This window comes from Pagrus major, chromosome 8, assembly GCF_040436345.1.
Source record: "Pagrus major chromosome 8, Pma_NU_1.0".
Classification (NCBI taxonomy): Eukaryota; Metazoa; Chordata; class Actinopteri; order Spariformes; family Sparidae; genus Pagrus; species Pagrus major.
The window spans coordinates 10,258,393-10,277,243 of NC_133222.1; the positions used below are offsets into that span (position 1 = coordinate 10,258,393).

Genomic DNA, 18,851 nt, shown 5'->3' on the forward strand with positions numbered 1-18,851 from the left:
GCAAAAAGTTTCAACAAAAATGCTATTTTCTATATTTCACAATGTAAAGTGTAATGTAATGTCCCATGAAAGCACTGGAGACTAACAATAAGATCTTTAAAGAAAAATCTAATGTAAGAACTCACAATACAAGCAGACCTGTCTCCTGAAACTCAAAATGAAAAGGATTTGTTAACACACAACACAGTGAGGCAACTGATAATTCAGAGCCATGGTCGGGTTCATGGATTTGAACTTGCACAAACCTCAGTGAGATAAAGGATCGATGAGTCAGGCAGAGTAGACTAACATTAAACCAAAAAGGCCCCTCTGCTCCTGCAATCTCTCATACTAGAGGATGGAGGCTGGATGGCATTGTGGTCATTTTGTTAAAAGGGGGACGGCATCCCCCCTCAAATCGCCTACTGGACAAATAACAGATTGTTGTACAATAACAGATCCTAGTGCTGGCTTCACTGCTAATCAAAAGGAGCTCAACTCTTCATTCTGCTGTGGCAGCACTGAAGTCCTTTTACAGAACTACAGATTTTACAGATACATTTCTCGGAGTTACCTGTGAAGCACATGATCCAACAACCAGTGGCATCATCATAACAAACGTGTTATTACTAGATCCACAAGAGGTCAACAAATACGAAAGCAAACAGAAGCCGTGGTATGCACTGTATGAATTTATCTACAGCACAGCAGAGAGAAAGTAATGCCAGTGGTGACAGAAAATGTTTTACTCACCGTTACATCAGTGTCTTTGTCTGCGTCTGCGATGCTATCTCAGGGTTATGTCCTTTACTGCAGTATTTGAAGGTCAGGTGTCTGAGAAGGCCAGCTGATGACCACAATCATTCTCTTCAATATGTGAAGTGTGGCTCCTCTTATACAGTGAAAATGTTCTTGAGTGTAAAAAGCTATTTTTAGAGAGACCGGAGGCCGAAAGTCGAGGCTTCTTATGTACAACTGTCAGATTCAACACAATTACAGAATATGTTTTAAAGTGGAGGCAAGAGGAGGTTTTCACTATCGTGGAAATATTCTCAGAGCAGTGTAAAGTGTTACCTTGACACTTTTTTTCTAGTTGACAAGTATATATATTTTATTTTAGAAAAATAGGGCTTATCTATGTGACTAAAATGTAATGCTCATACGTGAGAGGAATATACTAGAGCTTGGTCCACTGGTCAATGATTTTAATCCATGCACTCATCGATGGACAGAACAGAAACAGAGACAGACTGGCTGTTAGTTTGATTTGTTAATCCCATGAAGAAGCAGACATCGGAGAGCACCTGGAGCAGCTTGTGGCATCGATTTCCAACCTTTATGGTTGTCAGATGAATTAAAGTACCTCCTCATCAACACCGCCCATTAAAATATGTTTATTTGACTTGATTTTCAACTGGATGATATCATTTTTCAGCTGTAAACGTTGGTGTCAGTTTGGTCCAGTTTACACTTCATTGAATTGCATAAACTGGACATTTTAGCCATTTATCCATTACTTTTAGCTACATCAACTGTTTATTAATCACCTGAAGCAATACATGTTCTATTTTGAGCATTTTTACATTATTTTAAGATTATAGTTTCAGCCATTTATTCATTACTTGAGCAAACTTCTTCAACCATTTTCTGGTTATTTCTCTACAGTATTTTCTCTGCTTGCTTGCGAACTACAGAGTGCAATGTTCTGGTGGTACAAAAGACTCAGTTAGTGGATATAAAGCCTGCGCACAAATTCAGTTTTTCAATTAACTTTGCAACTGCAGAAGTTCGCTGAATCTGAAAAAAACAAAGAAAGAAGAAAAGGGATTGAGGAAGTGAGAAAACTTTTAAATGGGAGTTACTGTAAGATAAAGAATCTGAAGAAGACTGAGGCTGCTATCAGGACAGTAGCAGTCATCCTCTGTGTTTGATTGGCAGGTAATGCCTCTACCTTATTGCAATACCAACAAAGGGGGACACTGGAGATATGACTGAAAATGAGACATTTAAGTTAAATATATCTTCCACCTTTTAGACAGGTGAGCTGTGAGTCAGTGTCAGCCCAACACATTCATTCATTTCAAGTGAACTGCCACTTATCTCTGTTCAGATATTTGATTATGCATGAAATATGAAATGCGTCTGCGAGTCCCCTACGTATTACTGCCACATACACCAATTCATCTACACCTTTAAATATGTGGGGGGAAAAATGGAAGAAACCTCCCGAAGAGTACGAGAGAAGAGGTCCCTCTCTAAGGAGCATGCAATAGATGCAGTGTGTACAGAATTGACTAACATAGTAACATTACAGGATGGACATCAAGCACAGCATTCTAGCAGATAGAGGAAGTAAACAAAGACAGAAAGTAATTGAGAGAGACAATGAAAACTGCAGGATGAAGATCCAGATCCAGAATATGGACTGAGACACCAAAAGCCAGGGGAGAGAGATATCCCAGGCTGATGGTCCAGCACAGAGAAGTCTAGAAAGAGAGGACGAGGAGGAGAAACCAGGGAGAAAGACAGACAGAGGGCGAGAGAGATAGGCACACAGCTGCACGTGTCACACATGTTTGTTTATTTACCGAGAGGGTACATTTGTGAAGGTCCACCATTGATTAGTCCAGTACACCCATGTGACTTTTATTTTTCCTCTACACTGTGCCAGATAGCATTTGAACAGTAGATACAATAAATAATAAAAACTAAGCTGAAAGCATATAAAAACCATGTGTACACCCATTCAATAGTTTTTTTAAAAAAATGTGGGATACTATAGTTTTATTTTGTTTATGGCGTCTGACAGTCAAACAACTGCCACATTGCCCCCTGTCGTTTAAAAACATGTAGGCACTTATTGTCTCTCAGTTTTACGACACATGTAACACCTCATAATAGTTATTTTTTCTCCAAGCAACTAAAGACTCAGTGGAAAATTCCTGTTATACAATCGTGGAAGTTTAACTCACAGTGACCGCTTGTGTCCCACAGTCTGAAATGTTTTGTTTTCATATTGTCCGTAAATCTTAAGAAACTGATGGTTTCTTTTACTTAAACGTGCTTGTAAATTGTTGTTTTATTGTTTTTGTTTTTGTTTTTTTTAATTTTGCGATTATTTTTACGTACACAAATGTACATTTACCTCGGTAACCAATAGTAACGCGCTGGTCCGTCAACAAAAACCGTTCGACTCTCGGTCCGTTTAAATAGCTGTCCGTGGTGAAACAAGTACGCGTTGCTCAGCTCAGCTGTCATGTATCGACTAAACCGGCTGGTAAATTAGCTTAATGTGAGCGTGGAAGAAGTTTAAAGAAACATGGGATTATCTGCCTGACATTTAATAGGCAGCGAGGTGGACCGCCACTGCTAACGTTGTGTTAGCTGAGGACAAGTAAATGACACTCTTATCAACGTTAGCAAGAAATTTACGTTCAACGTAACTCCGGGTCCGTCTCGGCTGCATCTGTGCCTCTAGCTGGCTAAACTAGAACAGCCTGTTCTTATCCGATTTAAACATGGACGCGGTTGTAAAGTTCACAAACCAAAGTCAAGGAAGGGACCGTATATTCAGGTGAGTTGTTCAGAGTTCTGTTTTTTCGCCTGTAAGCTGTCGACTTGGTGTTTTATTAGTTGAAACGTGAAGTTAAGTTCCTAGATGAGCGTGGAGCAAAGGCAGACAGTTCTTCAGTGAGTGAATGAACGACAACTTTCTTCCTCCGCCTTCTGTCTTTCTTTATTTCAGGGCTACCCAGTATGCATGTGCACTGTCCATATATTTACTTCGAAACAACTCGGAAAGCAAGGACCTCGTGGCAAAACTCAAAAGTCTTGAAGCCACCATGAGCGCTGGACGAAAATGTGAGTATAACTCTGACTGCAAGTCAGGGAGGGGTCCTGAGGGGGGCTCAGGAGGCCCTACATGAAATGAGGACATCATTAACTTAAAGAAATACACTGGTAAATATGTATTCCTGTTGAGAATGCACTATAAAGGCTGTACAGTGTGTTCAGTTATAAAATTAAATGCCACACTGTGCTTACTATACATATAAGTTCTCACACGGGGCTCTAAATAATCATTACTTTTATTAGGATTGATCCCTTAATTATTATATTGCCGAATTGAGTCTAAAGTGTGAAAAATGCCTCTTAAAATGTCTCTGTGCACAGGATGAAATCTATAGCTATAGCTTGTTTTTAATTTAATAAACTCACGCACACAAAGTAAGTAAAACGGATTAAAGCTGCAAGTACTTTTCTTTAAGAAGATTGAACAGCCCAATGACTTACTTTGATGATTCAAGCTTTCAATTAATTATGAAAACCGATAAATCAGTTGGATATTGGCCTATCATCAGTTTATTATTGACTGTTTCCGTACACTGATGTCCTTTTTGGACAATAAAGCTTATTTTTTAACTGTAAAATATCCTGCCTCCATTACAAATGTGTCTCTAAGTGTTTAATAACAACATGAGGAATCGTTTTTAAAAAAAGTGTCTTTATATATATTTTCTGTGTAAATACTGTATATTTTAGAAGAAAATTGACCAATAAATAGATATGGGAATGGTTTACTCCCTAATGTAGACACTGGCCCCAAGAAACGAGTATCAGTCGGGCTCTGTATTTTGTCTTTTGCCGAATCATTTCACCACTCTCTCCCTGTTTTTAAAAGTTTCGGTTAAAGCTAGTTCTTTTATTTGACTCCTTTTTTATTATTCCATCCCTCCGTTTCTGAATATATATATTATATAACTGTGGTATGTTGCACAATAATCTTCTGAATTCATTCAGGTTCTTTCTGAAATGCCCTCAAAAACCCTGTCTCACTGCTGATTTTCTCTGTAAAGATTCATATCTCCTCATCAAGGTCAGGATTCGATCTTGACTGCCCACTCGTTAAGGCCAACAAGACGGGAGCTGTGTTAAAGCAAATAACAGTTTAAGTTAAACGACTTTCTCCAACTTCCATAAAGTAATTTCTCTTGTCAATAATTCAATAATCTCTAATGTATGAAAACTTTTGGAACAGCCACGATTTTTTGAGGAAATTCAGTTTCTTTGAAAGAACAGAATAAAATACTGTAGAGCTTTTTTATCGACAGTTGTTCCCCAGGTCAAGTACCTCAATCTTCGAAATCAAATCTTATATGCTATTTTTTAAAAATCCATCACAGTTACATATTACGCAGGCAGAAAGTTCACATAGTCATGAAATACAGGGAAAGGTTGTACTAGTTGAACATTTGCATCTAAGCAAATGTCACGGATGGCAATAGTTGTGACATTTTGGATAATGACCGTGAAGTAAGATGTGTATTTTGAGTCACAAACCAAAAATTACACAAGTAGTCTGGTGTAATTAGCGAAATGCAAGACTTTGTTGGGTAACCCTCCATCCTATTACTGCCATACCAGGGTTTAATTCAGGATAGTGGTTAGCAGACGTGGCCAGCCTCCAAGATTCTTTTAATCTTGTCTTGTGTTCACTTTAATTAGTAGATGGTGGCCTGAACAGTAGCAACACTTGTAACTTTCGTGTCAGGTCGTGTTTGTTCGTGCTGTATAAAAGTGCAGTACAAATTGCAGTAAGGTTTTTCTTCTTGGTATCTACGTGCCCTCCACCCACAGGCTAATGGCTGTTTTTGGCTGTGCTGAAGTCTGTAGCTTTTCCTCCACTGTGAGCTGACTGCTGGGATAGACTCTGTGTGGGTGACTGCACCAACTGTGGCTGTAATACTGATGACCTTAAGACTGGCCCTGAGTTATTGATAGATCTACTTCACAAACTTAAAAACTTTTTGAACTTCGACAAGTCGCGGCTTTAATATGAATTCAAATATTCCAGGGACTGACTTGACACGCACTCCACACATGGAAATGAAGGATAAGGTGCTGCCTCAGAGCAGGGTCAGGCATTAAAGACCTGGTCCTGCGTGATGGTGGTGCAGTCGAGCTGTATCGGGGCAGAGGCAGAGCTCTGTTGGTGTATCACTTAATTATCTCTTCCTTAAAGCTGCAGCCACAGGGCTCTCCTGTATCTGTGCCAAGCTTTCCTGGCTTTGGTAATGGGTGTGGAGGAGACATGCAGGTGTCACAATATAAAGGTTAAGTAAATTAGATTTTGGACATTAGTCTCGGTGCAATTATCTATTTATTGCTAATGGATTGAGGGGATCTTTGGCAGAGAATGAAGTCACACTGTGTGTGTGTGTGTGTTGTAATCCAAGCTTCTCTGTTCCTTACTTTGCCTGCCGGCTGGGTCTTGCCACACATGAATATTAGTACGTGTGAGCGATTCTGTGGGACTTATCCATACACATGCGCTGGCTCGGCTTGACTCGGCACGTCAGCCCAGCCCAGCAGGGATTTGCATTTGCATCCCTACAGGGCTTAGGTGCTCAAAGGTGCGTCTTTATCTTGCCACACACTCATCTTGAGTAATTGTCAAAGGAGTGGCTGTAGGTAAATACTCTTCTTCCTGCAGTATTAACAAAGAATAGCTGCTAACAAAGCTTTGCTAATTTGGTGATAAACACAATTCATTTCATGTAAATTCTTCCCAATAAATGTTGTTCAGTTATATTAAATCTTTGGAGCAGCAGTAACTTAACACGACTCTTGTTGAACATGATGAAATGGTAAAATAAAGCAGATTTCTGAAAGTACAAACGGGGACCCAGGAGAGAAACTAAACTTCAAACCACAGAGATTCAGTAATAAGCTACAAAGAACCAAGAGATGAACACACAGAGACTTTTAAAAACGGCTTTCCTTCCGGTTTCCTGCATTTGCCTTGGACTCAAACGTGTGGAAATTCTGTGCACATATTTTCAGGTTGTCAAATAATGACGCTGTTGGTTGACATCCAAAAGTATTTTAACAAGCTGGGAATGCCACTTTGTGCCATCACAGTATGTAAACACACTAAGTGAAAGGAGAGTGTGAGTTATTTCATCAGAAAGAAGAAGAACATACTGTAGTTTGGTTTAAATGAAGCTGAACTCTGTTGTGTTGTCCACAGTGGGCTGCTGCTATGAAATGTTGAGCTGACATTTCATATTAAATTGATTACTGCTCTAATACCCTTTTTCTCCTTCCTCTTTGTCAGTGTTCAGGCTGGGAAACACAATAAATTCCATTGAGGCTGCTAAGCGAACCATGCAACTGTCTGACCGAGTGCTGGGCCTGTGCCTTACTGCCGCCAACATCAACCGCGCCCTCTACTTTATCTGCGACAATGCACTTTGGGCCAGAAGTGTCGGTCTTATCCGCGATATCGACAAGGAACGCTGGAGCCTTAATGCCTCTCGCTGCTACTTCCTCTCGCTGGTTATGCATCTGACCAGAGATGTTTATGTAGTTCTTCAGTTAATGGCACAGAAAGCAAGAGATAAGCACTTTAGACAGAAAATGGATCGACATCTCAGTGAGAATCCTGAAGTAGTCGACGTTGTCGTTCCACAGCTGGATGCTTTTCTCTTTGTGCTGTTGGAGACCCTAAAATCACATCCGGCCGTTGCCTTGGACACTCTGAAGAATATATGTGATCTCTTCATTCCCTTAGACAGGTTGGGTATATACCAGTCAAATGCAGGTGTGGTGGGATTTTGTGGTCTGATATCTTCACTGATTGGGATTCTGACCCTCACACAGCCCGAGTTAAGAATCAAACCGTGATAACGAGGGTAGAAATGAACCGGATAGACCAACTTCAGATAGAAACGTTATCACAACAAGGAGTTTCTAGCTGTAAATGTGGATTAAGGTCAACCTTGTACACAGTGAGGTTAGGTAACACGTCACTGGCACATTTTCTTGCAAGTTCTTGCAAGTTTCTTGGATGACTGGATTTGATTGTTTTGTACCTCCCAACAAAAAGATTGACTGTACTTTTTACATCGTACTTATGAAATAGACAAAAACAATACATTGACTTTGGACCAGACAAAGTTTAAGACCGGGTTTTTAAAAGGGAGCAAATCAAGTTTGTATAGTAACCTTTTGTATTTAGTTGTAATTTAAAAGGTCATAGCGTGTGCATTACTGTCTTCTCTAACGTCACTCATAACACCAGCAGTTTTTTAACTTTTGTACTTATTCTTACTGATGTAAGCTTTTGTATCTGCTTTTGCACCCATCTTTTTGTAAAAGTAAGACCTTCATCTGAGCGGTGCTGCCACTTCATGTCCTTTTGTCTTTCTCTGGTCTCTTTTTTTTGTGATAAAATGCTGCTAAAAGTCTTACCTCCTATGATTCACGTGATGAATCAGTTGATCTTAAAACAAAAGTGCTTCGAGTTTGTTAACTTAAAAAATGTCTAAAAAAAAATGATGGAGTGCGAAGACCACCTACTGTAAATGGTGCTAATATAACTATTTTAATGGAAAAAAGGCACCTTGGATCATGTGTTCACAATTAAATTCTTAATATATTGGCTCAGAATTGTATGTTTGTGTATGTTGTTGTTTTTTTCATCCAAAAAAGTTCACAGGGACGAACTAGAGACCTCCAACTGGTAAATAATAGAACTTAAGTCCTTAAAGCTGCAGGTGCACATGATATGTATTAGTTTCATCCAGCTGAGATGACAAATGTGTTCACTCATGTTTGATGAAAGATTAATAGCCACATAATAAGCATAATGATTTAAAATAGTTCTTTTTAAAAAACCAACGTGTTTGTATTGTAATGATGCGAGTCATTAACTGTCTGAGTGGTGAGCAGATAGAGTAACACTGCCCTCTTTGGGAAACACGACACATTGTTGAATTGAAAAGAGCTTTATTTTTCAATTATACTGAGACAACAATACACTGTTTTTTTTCTGAAAGCTTTTCTCGAGAGGATGACATCGTAATAAAGCATCCGCCATTTAAAAATTGCAAAAATATATTCCATTTCCCTTTCACCATACTTTTGAGTTTTGCTGTGAAAAAAAATGAGAAAAACTAACTATGCAAAGATGAATCCATAAAAGGACAAACACATAAAAAGCAATAAATAAAAGAAATTTGTTCTCCTAGGTAGATTGCAGTCATTTATAATTGGCAAAAAAATGTTTTCATTTCACATTTCCGCTGGGGCACAACAAACCCAACTAAACACGACTAATTTGTAGAAACTGGGCTGGAAACGAAAACACAATCCAGGACGTTCTCTCAAATTCTAACAGTAGATGCATTTTCATCGGTGTCCTGGAAAACCTTCAAATATTCTGAGGGGAAAATGTACTTTGTCACGTCAGTGCTGATACACGTTATACATTTTACAAGGCAATCTGATCGATCTAAAAAAAATGATGAACAAAGCACTTTGAAAAGTGGCAACAGTGTGAAACTACAGATGTGTAAATACTGCTGGCCCAAGTTTTCTTTCACCAGAATACCAATGATAGTAACATGCAGAGGGGATCTGCTCTTGGAATGAAAAAGGCACCTTCAGTAGTTCGCTCCCGCAACAGTAGAAAAACATCACAGTTAGCACTTGAGAAGCCCTTTTCACCGAGGGGCCGCTTACCAAAAACACCACAGAGTAACACGAATGGTACAATTATCTTTATACTGTGATTCAACTGATATTTAACCAAAGGGAGTTTTTTTTACCCATGATGCAATTTGCTTGATTACAATACTTCTTTAGTGGTAAGTGGAAAAGCCCTTAACTTGAATTAGTTCTGGAAATTATTACATTTAAGATCTCAGGGTCTAAATCGTGTTATTTAGACATCCTGCAATCATTAAAAAAAACAATTCAGTACCTTTCTGATGTGAATGGAAAATTGTGTGAAACACAAATAAATAATTTTGTATAACTGAGCAGGCCGTGTGTTCTTCTCTTTGAATACAACTGAACTCAATGATTTGCAGATCCAGTACCAGAACAAAGCACGCTGATCCGGCACATTTGCTCAGCAAAACAAAATGCATATTGACAAAAGATTCATCGATGAGTCCCGCGAAGAGATACAAACAGCCGGAATAATGAAAACATTTGTGTACCGGAGCTTTGTAGCTTTGATGATATTTGTCTGGGCTTACAATTCTCATTTTCCCAATAGTCAGTGCTGATAAATATTCCTTTCTTGGAAACGTTCATATGTGCCAAGACAGAGCAACTGTTGCTAATCCTTCAAACATCCCAGAATACCAAATGTAAAAAAAAAAAAAATTGTACGTTTAACTTACGCAAAAGAGCTGCAGAGTACACGACAATAAGCCCGGTGAGGATTTGCATTGAGAAATCAAGAAGAAGCAAAGCACGTTATTTCGTTTTAGATCTTTGCAGTGATTCATTTGATAGTGGTGCTTGATAGGACGAGACAGTGAATTAAATTCCTTTTACAGTTCATGATTATCCGACAGATTATGAGACAACAAATGAAGCTAAAACAGAAAATGATTAAGACAAAAATAAGACCAAACACGGATGAGACAACTGTTGCACGACAACTATCCAGTATCTGAACTTTCCTTCAAACTAAAAAGACATTTACAGAAATAGTTTGAGAACGCTTCGAACTGTGCAAGAACATTTCAGAACAGGGATCATCTTGGAAATGTCTGAACATACACGTTAAGGCAAATATTAGCTTCATTCTCCCATAAAGACAACAGTTGTGAGCACAGCTACATTGATGCAGAGAAAACTGAAATCTGATCACTACTTCCTACTTCAGGCCACAGCTAATTAAAGTGAAATAAAATTACAGGTTGCGGTTATTCAGATGCACCTGCCTCGGTACAAATAATTCCAGAAAGTCTACAATGAGTCTAGCAGCCTCTAGAGGTCGGCCTGCTCCTTTACACCCAACTCAACCCAAAGCGGTCAGAAGGGAGTGACCGACCCACAGTGCCATCCTCCCCACGCTTCACACACGGGGCTAAAAAATGACACAGTCCAATTTATTAAAGGCATCTCTGTCACATCCAGCACTGAAGTGAATTACTGTTATTCAGCTAAATCCCACCTCAAGACCTAAACCAAAGAAAAGATCATAGAAAATCAAAATGTTTGGATTACCAACATAAATACCCTCTTAGGTTTTAAAACTGCCTGTTGAGTGTTCCATGAAGCAACTTGTCATCATTTATCTACAGCGTAAATAAAAAGAGAGGTGTGATAATGAAAAGGCAGTTCATGGTAGGCTACATGTGGGTGAGATTGACACTAAATGTGCACAAGCACTGTCTTGAAACCAGCGTTATGGTGCCGGTGGGAAAGGGGGTTGTGGCATTCCAACATTTCTCAGAAATGAAACAGGACGTTAGCAGAAAGCTAGCGGGTTAAATTCCTTATGATCAAAGCTCAAAGAAGCTGGTCTCCACCACAGATTCAGTGGCATGATGTCAAACAACTCTGAATGTTGTGTTTTAAATGTCACGTCATCTTTATAGTGATACTTTGAGATAAAGCTTTGAAGTAGGGGTGTCACGATTCTTCATGATCCGATCTGACCTTCGACCTTTAAGGTCACAATTTGATTCAGTTTCCGATTTACACTTCTGTTAGCGTCCCAATATTGAGGGAAATTATAATAAAACTTTTCCAACTAGAAAATACCTTCTGTTTTTATTCCTTTAAGGGTCATTGTAACTGCTAATTATTATAATAACTGTGTAATACAGTTTACCCCCATACCGTGAAGCAGTGATATTTTCTGACATGGTGATCACGGCTAACTGAACTAACTAGCCTACAGCAGCTACATATAGCAGCAGCTAGCAGTTATGCTACCAATATGCTGCCCCCTAACTGTTTTCAGTATGAATCCGACAGGTGGCCAACTCTTACATATTGCACCTTTAAAATGTAATAACACAGTTTCACCAGTCAGCTGGGAACAAAATGATGAGTCACTAGTTGGAAGAAGGGTCTTTAACTGCAAAACCCCCACACTTTTTGCAGCGTGTGCTTTTGATTTCGATAATTGAAACTGAAAACTCATTTCAAGCTCATTTCGATTTATTTTCCACACGGTATTGAAAATCGTGACACCCCTACTCCTGCAGAAATACAGGTTTTGTATGGATGATAAAATGTGTTTGCAGGTGGTCGGCCAGTCTTCATGGCACGACCATGAACATTCATTAATACTGTAATTAATGAATAACTGATGTGGTTGAATGTATTCTCTCATTGCTTGACTTTCTATCAGCAAACAGCAAATAAACAAATTCCTCTGTGTGTTAAATATAAAGACTTTAGTAGCATTTATTTTCCCCTACGATTGATTGTACCATCAATTTAATACTTTTTTTTATAAATCAACTTCTTTTTAGTTCTGATAAGATAAAGAATAGAATAAAAAAATGCAATTAAGCAGGAAGGATCACATCTGTTTTGCATTTCAGAAAACCCCCCCACAGATTTTGGCTTTCACTTTGTCATCTGACCATTTTACAGCAGAACAAAATCCAGCCATTACAGCGATGCTCGTCGTCAAAAGCCATAACGTTGAAGGGCCAACGTTTGATCACGAGTCGGTGGTCTCAGCCCACTTTTGAAAAATAACCTCGCTCCTCGATTCCACTGACACTCGGAGGAGTAAAGTGAATAGTGTCTCCGCGACTTCAGGACCCGGCTGGGCAGTCTTTGTGTCCGTCAGGAGTCTTTTGGTCCAGTCGTATCACACCCTGCTGAGGGCGGAGGCCAGTTACTAGGAGAGTTCCTGTGCTCGGTCGTAATCTGTGATCAGGCCTTTGATATGCGACAGTTTCTGATGGAGGTACTCGCATCGCTTCTTCTCTTCCCGATACCCAGGGAACTTCTGAAAAGAAAAAAACAAGAGAGCATCAGTGCGCTGTCGGTAATGCACATCAAAATCCAACATTATGCAGAAACTGTTGGTCAAATTGGGATTCTTATGGTTGTTTTTCGCTTTGGACTACAGCCAGACCGTTAGCGGTAGCCATGTTGCTAATGCTTTCTTAACAACAGCGGGGCCAAAAGTAATCCTAACAATAATCTAAATATCTATCTGTTTTATTGTCATCAAAATGTATGTTATGATTATGATCTATTCCCTGGAGAGGGCCCCCTTCTCTGCTGCTCTTCCTAAGTTTCTTCCATTCTCCCAAGTGAGATTGTAAAGCCCCTTGAGGCAAACTGTGGTTTATAATATCATAATACTGGGCTATATAAATAAAAAAAATTACTTAACTTGACAATCAAAGCCAGGCCAGAAAATAAAGAAGGATTGGTTGTCATGAAGTTGGATAGCAGATGTCTTGCTGAAGCATAATAGTCCCTGACTAACACGGGAGGTTGTCCAGGAAGACATGACATGATAAATTTGATTGCAGGTGATGTAAAACTGCTTTAACAGATGATTTTCCCCCTGGACAGCAACATGCATATAAAACTTGTCTGACGCAGAATTTTCCGAGCAACCGATGAACTGTAAAAATTTGTTATGCCAAATTACTCATGGCAATAACATGGAAAAGGGGAAGTTGTCCAATCTCTCAGTGAATTGGCAAGCCAAGAAGCACATCACACTGATAAGGTGAACAGAAAATTTACATAACTGAAAGTTTTACTTTGTTTTTGAAGGTTTAGTTGATTTTAGTGGATGCTTCAAGCAAGAAAACCTCTTTTAAATGTGTAAATTATCTTAAATTCCTTGCATGTGCCTTTTGATAATGAATATATTCTTGCATGAGGCCCAGTGTATCGTGCTACATGAAGTGAGGTCAACTTTAAATAATCCTTACTTTCTTATATTTCCGGTACTTTTGTAGTATTTGGTCCTCCATAAGCTGAAAAGATTACAAAAGGGAAATACTGTTAGGATGGGTCTGATCTGTTCAGTGTTTCAGCAGAATCAGAGCAGTTAAAGGCTCCTGGATCAGAGCAGTACCTTGTACTCTTGTGTTCCCGGCGAGAGGGTGTTGATCTTTGAGCCCAACTGAACAAACATCTCTGTGATAGCCCCGATCCGGTCATGAAGAGCTCTGTATTCATCGTACTCGGCACAGAAGTCGTCCTTGTACTGTTGACGCTGCTCCAGTGCTGTTATGGTGCTGTATTTTCTGAGAAAAAAAAAAAGAAACCCAACGTTTTGAAGGCTGATATTTGAAAGCAGAAATGATCTCTTGAAGTTGTTTTTCCCCAATCCTCCCAGCAGATGGCACTGCAGAACAGTGGAGTGAGAGGCCTGACACGTCACTGATTTAAGAGCATGATGTGTTGACCAGATGTATAAATGTAAGCCATTCTCAGTGAAAGCTGTGTGACAGCTCATTTACACATGTGTTTTACTTCCCTCTATTTATGTGAATGTTTTGAAGCTGAACCCTTCTGGGACGAGTCCGTTTCTTTTCTCAACAACACTCGGTTAGACAATGTAACCTAAACCCCTCGGTGACAGATGACATCAACAGCGACTTGTGTGGACCCACTGATGTTGTGACAATTATTTGGATTTCACTCGTGAATCACAAATCCCCTCTGAATCTGGGATTATAACATACAGCACAGTCAGGGACGCAGTGTGTATTTATCTTACATTAAATAGTCAGGAAGTTCCTCTGCTGAGGTTCGATTGACAGGTGTTTTCTCTCCCTCATGGGCTGCAGATAGGAAAAACACACACACGCACATGCAGTGAAAAAAAAGGTTAAAGCAATCTGCCAATGCAAATGCGATAATGTGCCCATCATATCAAGGCTGATGGAATCATTTATCGCTGCCTCCGATAACAGATCTGATCCAAGGCAAGCAGTCACGTCAGCAGCTCAGAGTGGGAGGCAATGCTGCCTGCTGACTCGCTCGACCGTAGGTCACCCAGCTGTTTCGCAGTCAATCATCAACAGACTCGAGCGAGGGGTGAGGACTGGAGGGCGGAGAGAAAGTGTTGCAGTCCTAACAACACTCACTGCTCTTTCAAATGAAAATACATGAATTTCTCCTTGTGGGCTTCCAGCAGCAGCTATAACTACATTTTTTGAGTTATGCTTTGTTAAATAAAAGAGGATAACGTCCTGGCTCGGACAAATAATCTAAAACAGATTCATGACAACACAATGGGATACATGAAGTGTGGCAGAACCTTAGAGAGAAGACAGTTTAACAGTTTTATTGCCTTTTTACCTTTGAGATTTTCTTGGTTCTGCTTCAGGTCTGGACTGGTCTCGATCCAGTCGGGTTTTAAGCGCTCTCGTTCCTTGTCTTTGTGCTTTTTGGACCTCTTCTTTTTATGTTGGCCATTGGTGAACTGTTGGTCAGTGCAAATGGATGTGTTGGTGTGTGGGAGCTTGGAGCTGGGTGGAGTAGGGGCCGGCTCTGTCCTCTCCACTTTAGGAGTTGTAGAAGTCCCGCTGAGTTTGTGCGGCGAGTACAGACGATGTGGACTCCCCTGGTGATGATTGTTGGTTTTGTCAAACTCCAGTTTGATCTGCACGCCAGAGTTTCCATGACTGGACGAGCTACGAGTCCCATTTGTGCCATAGTCTCCATAAGAGGGCGACTGCAGAGGCAAACACTGGTCTAATAGTCTTTGTTTTTTGGGTGTCTGAACGTTGGATGGGTCTGAGGGCAGTGGGCGTTTCTAGGATGGAAAAAAAGAATATAGTAAATTATTTGGTTTAACTTTGACATATTAAACTTCCATGGGCTGTGCCAAAGAGCCTGTAGCATGTGCAAGTATTTACTTTAAAGGGGTAGTTTGACATTTTCGGAAATATGTTATTTGCTGAGAGTTAGATTCTCCATTCTCATATTTGCACAGTAAATATGAAGCTATCGCCAGCAGCCATTTAGCTTAGCTCAGCATTAACACAGGAATCAAAAAGCTGCAGCTAGCCTTCCTCTGTCCACCGGTAACAACAGCTCACATGTTGACATGTTTTATCTAGTTTGTATGATCCAAGGTTTTTTAAAATTAACATTTTTTCCTCTGTGAGTTAAAAGTGCCTTTTAACTATGTAGGAGCACTCATTATTTCCGCTAAGGAGGTTATGTTTTCACCCAGTTTGTTTGTTTGTCACCAGGATTACACAAAAACTACTAGACGGATTTACAAGAAACTTGGATGGAGGATGGGTAGCAGCCCAGAATAGACCCCTTTAACTTTTGTTGTGGATCCGGATAAACAGACAGATCTAGTAGTATTTTTTCTCACTTTCTTTTTAGGTGGCTGGTATCTATGAGTGCGTACAAGAGGGGACTTGTTGGGCCTTGGTGGAGGTTTGTGCTCTACTGAGTTTCATAATCTGAGCATTTTTTTTTGCGCAGGAAGTGGCCGGGAATCTCTGGGCACCACATAATTAGATTTGATATTGACTCAGAGGGCTATGATGCGGTAATAAAAAGATAATCAAAGCATCCTGGTGAATTAAAATACTAGATTTTTTACTATTACTACTATTTGTGATGACCATAATTAAAATAAATAGATGAATATAATTTCATCTTCTCTGCTTTGGCTCAGCCTTCCCCACCAAAACCGAAGAAGCAGCCTAGCTAGCTTTATAGCCAGGTCTTATAACATTTATACAGGAAATCATAATGTCTTCTCTTCATCAAGATATAAACTTTCATGAGAGACTCGCAATGCATCTAGGAATCGATTGTTTCCCCCACCCTTAGAAGTCAGTCAGTTATGGGAACTTGGGATCTTACCATTATGCATCTTAAAAATCCAATAAAACACAACTTGTGTTTGCTTTTGTCCTGTGGCCGACCATAAAGTTTAAGTTTTGGCCCACAGGAAGAAAGTCAAGTCAAAACAGTTAAGATTTTACTACCAGTTGTGTGCCAGAGGAGTTCTTGACAGGGACCAGTACGTTTATTGAGTCTCTGTTAGTCTCTGCTAGTTGTTGACAACTTCAGAATCAGTGTACCGTGAAACCTTTTAAACTAAACTAAACCTAACCAGCTCCAGCTACTCTACAAACAGTATATACCGCAGAAGACATTAGAGTGCTGTCTATCTTTTAAGAATGTGAATAAGCATTTTCCAAAAACTTCATTCCTTTCCTTTAATTAAGTTTATACTCAGAAGCTACTCACTGTTATGACAAAACATACAGCAGAAATATCATAATTCCAGTAAAGAGGACATACCCTGTCTGTTTTTTTCTGAAGAAAGAGGAAGTGGAGGAAAATAGAATTCCCTGAAGGTGAATAATTACCGTGGAGAGATTCTTGGCAGGACTGAGTTGTGAAGGAGAGTCCCCGGGAGTTTTGTGGAATGAATGGTTGGACTGGGGACTCTTCAACTGGCTACTGTGGATTGGCTGAAGTTTCCTGAAAGAAAGATGGAAGAACACAGCACCTTCAGTCGGACAGTAACTGCGAGGTAAATGGCCCGAAAAGCCAAACAGGAAGAGGCCATATGTAGGTCATAAAGCGTTCAGTGGCAGATTTAAGAGCAAGTGGATGAGCAATTATCATTTATTATGACACGCAGAGAGAAAGATGGAGGTGGCAGAGGAAATAATCACTGACATTAAAAAACTGTCGGTCTTTTTTTACTTCAATCAAAGCTTTTTGCATGTTTATGTGGAACTTTTTGTGTCTCTGGTGATGCAGTCTACAGGAGGCAACCACAAAGACTAAACAGAGTCCAGTGAGCAGAACAATAGCAGCAGATTTCACCTCCTGTAGGACCAAACCCTCTTCTCTGTTAATCTGCTTCCTACAGCTCCTTCCTCAAACAGACGCCACAACAAGTCACACCCCCCCAAGAGGATTCATGCAACCCTCCTTAATCACATGGTCAATGTGTGTGTGCAGTTCAGACACATTAAACATTAACATACTAATGTCTTAATAATGGTAAATAAGAAGAACCTACTCCGAGAAATGAATAAACTAGAGGAAACAAATCTGGAGTTTGCAGTGTTTACAGGCTATCGCAGTTTTATCACACTTGGCAAAGAATTTGATGACTACAATTGTGAGCTTTTTACACTTAGCAGGGGTGGTGAACAGGGGGGGGGTTGTGCAATCAGCCAACATGACTTGCGCTTTTTCCAAAATGCTCATGAAGCACATGGCCCGCATGTTTACTGGCAGGCAAAAACGTACGAGGGGAGGAAGCTCGCCCTGAAAAGCTCAGCCTTGCTCTTCCATGCTAATGCCATTTGGCAACTCGGTGCATGGAATATTTTCCTCTTCTTTGATGTGTCCATTAAGAGATTCATCAGTGCAGAGAAATAGTCATTTAGAAGCTCCCCTTTTCAGCGTGATCACAGCAGACTTCTACATTAATTCAGGGGCCTTTCTGTATCAACGCCAGCACTGTCAAAACGCATCCATCCTGTAGTCTTTCCTGCATTATCTACGCAAACGGGCCTCTTAAGGTCTGAAAGAACTTTAAAGCAACAGTTTGACAATTTGGGAAATGTGCTATTTGCTTTCCTGCCTTGACGGAGATGAAAAGATGAATTCCGCTCTCGTGTTTGTACGGTAAATGAAGAGCTACAGCCTGAGGATGATTAGCTTAGCTTAGCACAAAGACTGAAATCAAGGGGAAAAGCTAGCCTGACTCCAAAGGTAACAAATACCTCTACCAACACCTCTAAAACTTGGTTTTTGTATGGATTAAACAAACAGGATTTGACATATTAATTAGTGATCTGTAGAGGTGCTGGTAGGTGGAATAACTATTACTACCTGTGTCCAGTCTTTATTGCTAAACTAAGCTCAATGGCTCCTGATGATAGCTCATCGCTTTAAAAAAAGTAAACAATATTTTTTGATAATGTCAGTTGTGGTTTGTAAACTACTTGAATGCAGCTACACTGACCCCAAGAAAAAATTCCCTAAGGGGACAATAAAGTACATTGCATATCGAATCGTATCGTATCGTATCGTATCGTATCGTACCGTATCGTATCGTAACGCATCGTATCGTAACG

The 18,851-nt window shown here is 39.9% G+C and overlaps 2 protein-coding genes across 3 annotated transcripts in view; one reads left to right on the forward strand and one right to left on the reverse strand.

Moving 5' to 3' along the window:
• The first annotated feature begins 3,226 nt into the window (after window positions 1-3,226).
• On the forward strand, window positions 3,227-8,435 carry pex11a (peroxisomal biogenesis factor 11 alpha). Its single transcript, XM_073472203.1, has 3 exons — window positions 3,227-3,553; window positions 3,725-3,840; window positions 7,097-8,435. Exons 1-3 carry the CDS (start codon window positions 3,498-3,500, stop codon window positions 7,663-7,665), a joined length of 741 nt encoding a protein of 246 aa, XP_073328304.1. The 5' UTR covers window positions 3,227-3,497; the 3' UTR covers window positions 7,666-8,435.
• Window positions 8,436-8,749: 314 nt separating this feature from the next.
• Window positions 8,750-18,851, reverse strand: part of LOC141000680 (RNA polymerase II elongation factor ELL) — a 29,227-nt gene continuing 19,125 nt past the window's right edge. Inside the window, exons 7-12 of one of the 2 annotated variants that reach the window (XM_073471457.1) lie at window positions 17,121-17,235; window positions 15,079-15,535; window positions 14,495-14,558; window positions 13,847-14,018; window positions 13,701-13,745; window positions 8,750-12,754 (exon numbers count right to left, since the gene is read on the reverse strand). In XM_073471457.1, coding sequence (XP_073327558.1) covers window positions 12,644-12,754; window positions 13,701-13,745; window positions 13,847-14,018; window positions 14,495-14,558; window positions 15,079-15,535; window positions 17,121-17,235 — 964 coding nt within the window. In that variant the 3' untranslated portion in view covers window positions 8,750-12,643. Of the gene's footprint in view, window positions 12,755-13,700; window positions 13,746-13,846; window positions 14,019-14,494; window positions 14,822-15,078; window positions 15,536-17,120; window positions 17,236-18,851 lie in introns of those variants that run through there. The other variant, XM_073471458.1, reaches the window with a different exon arrangement.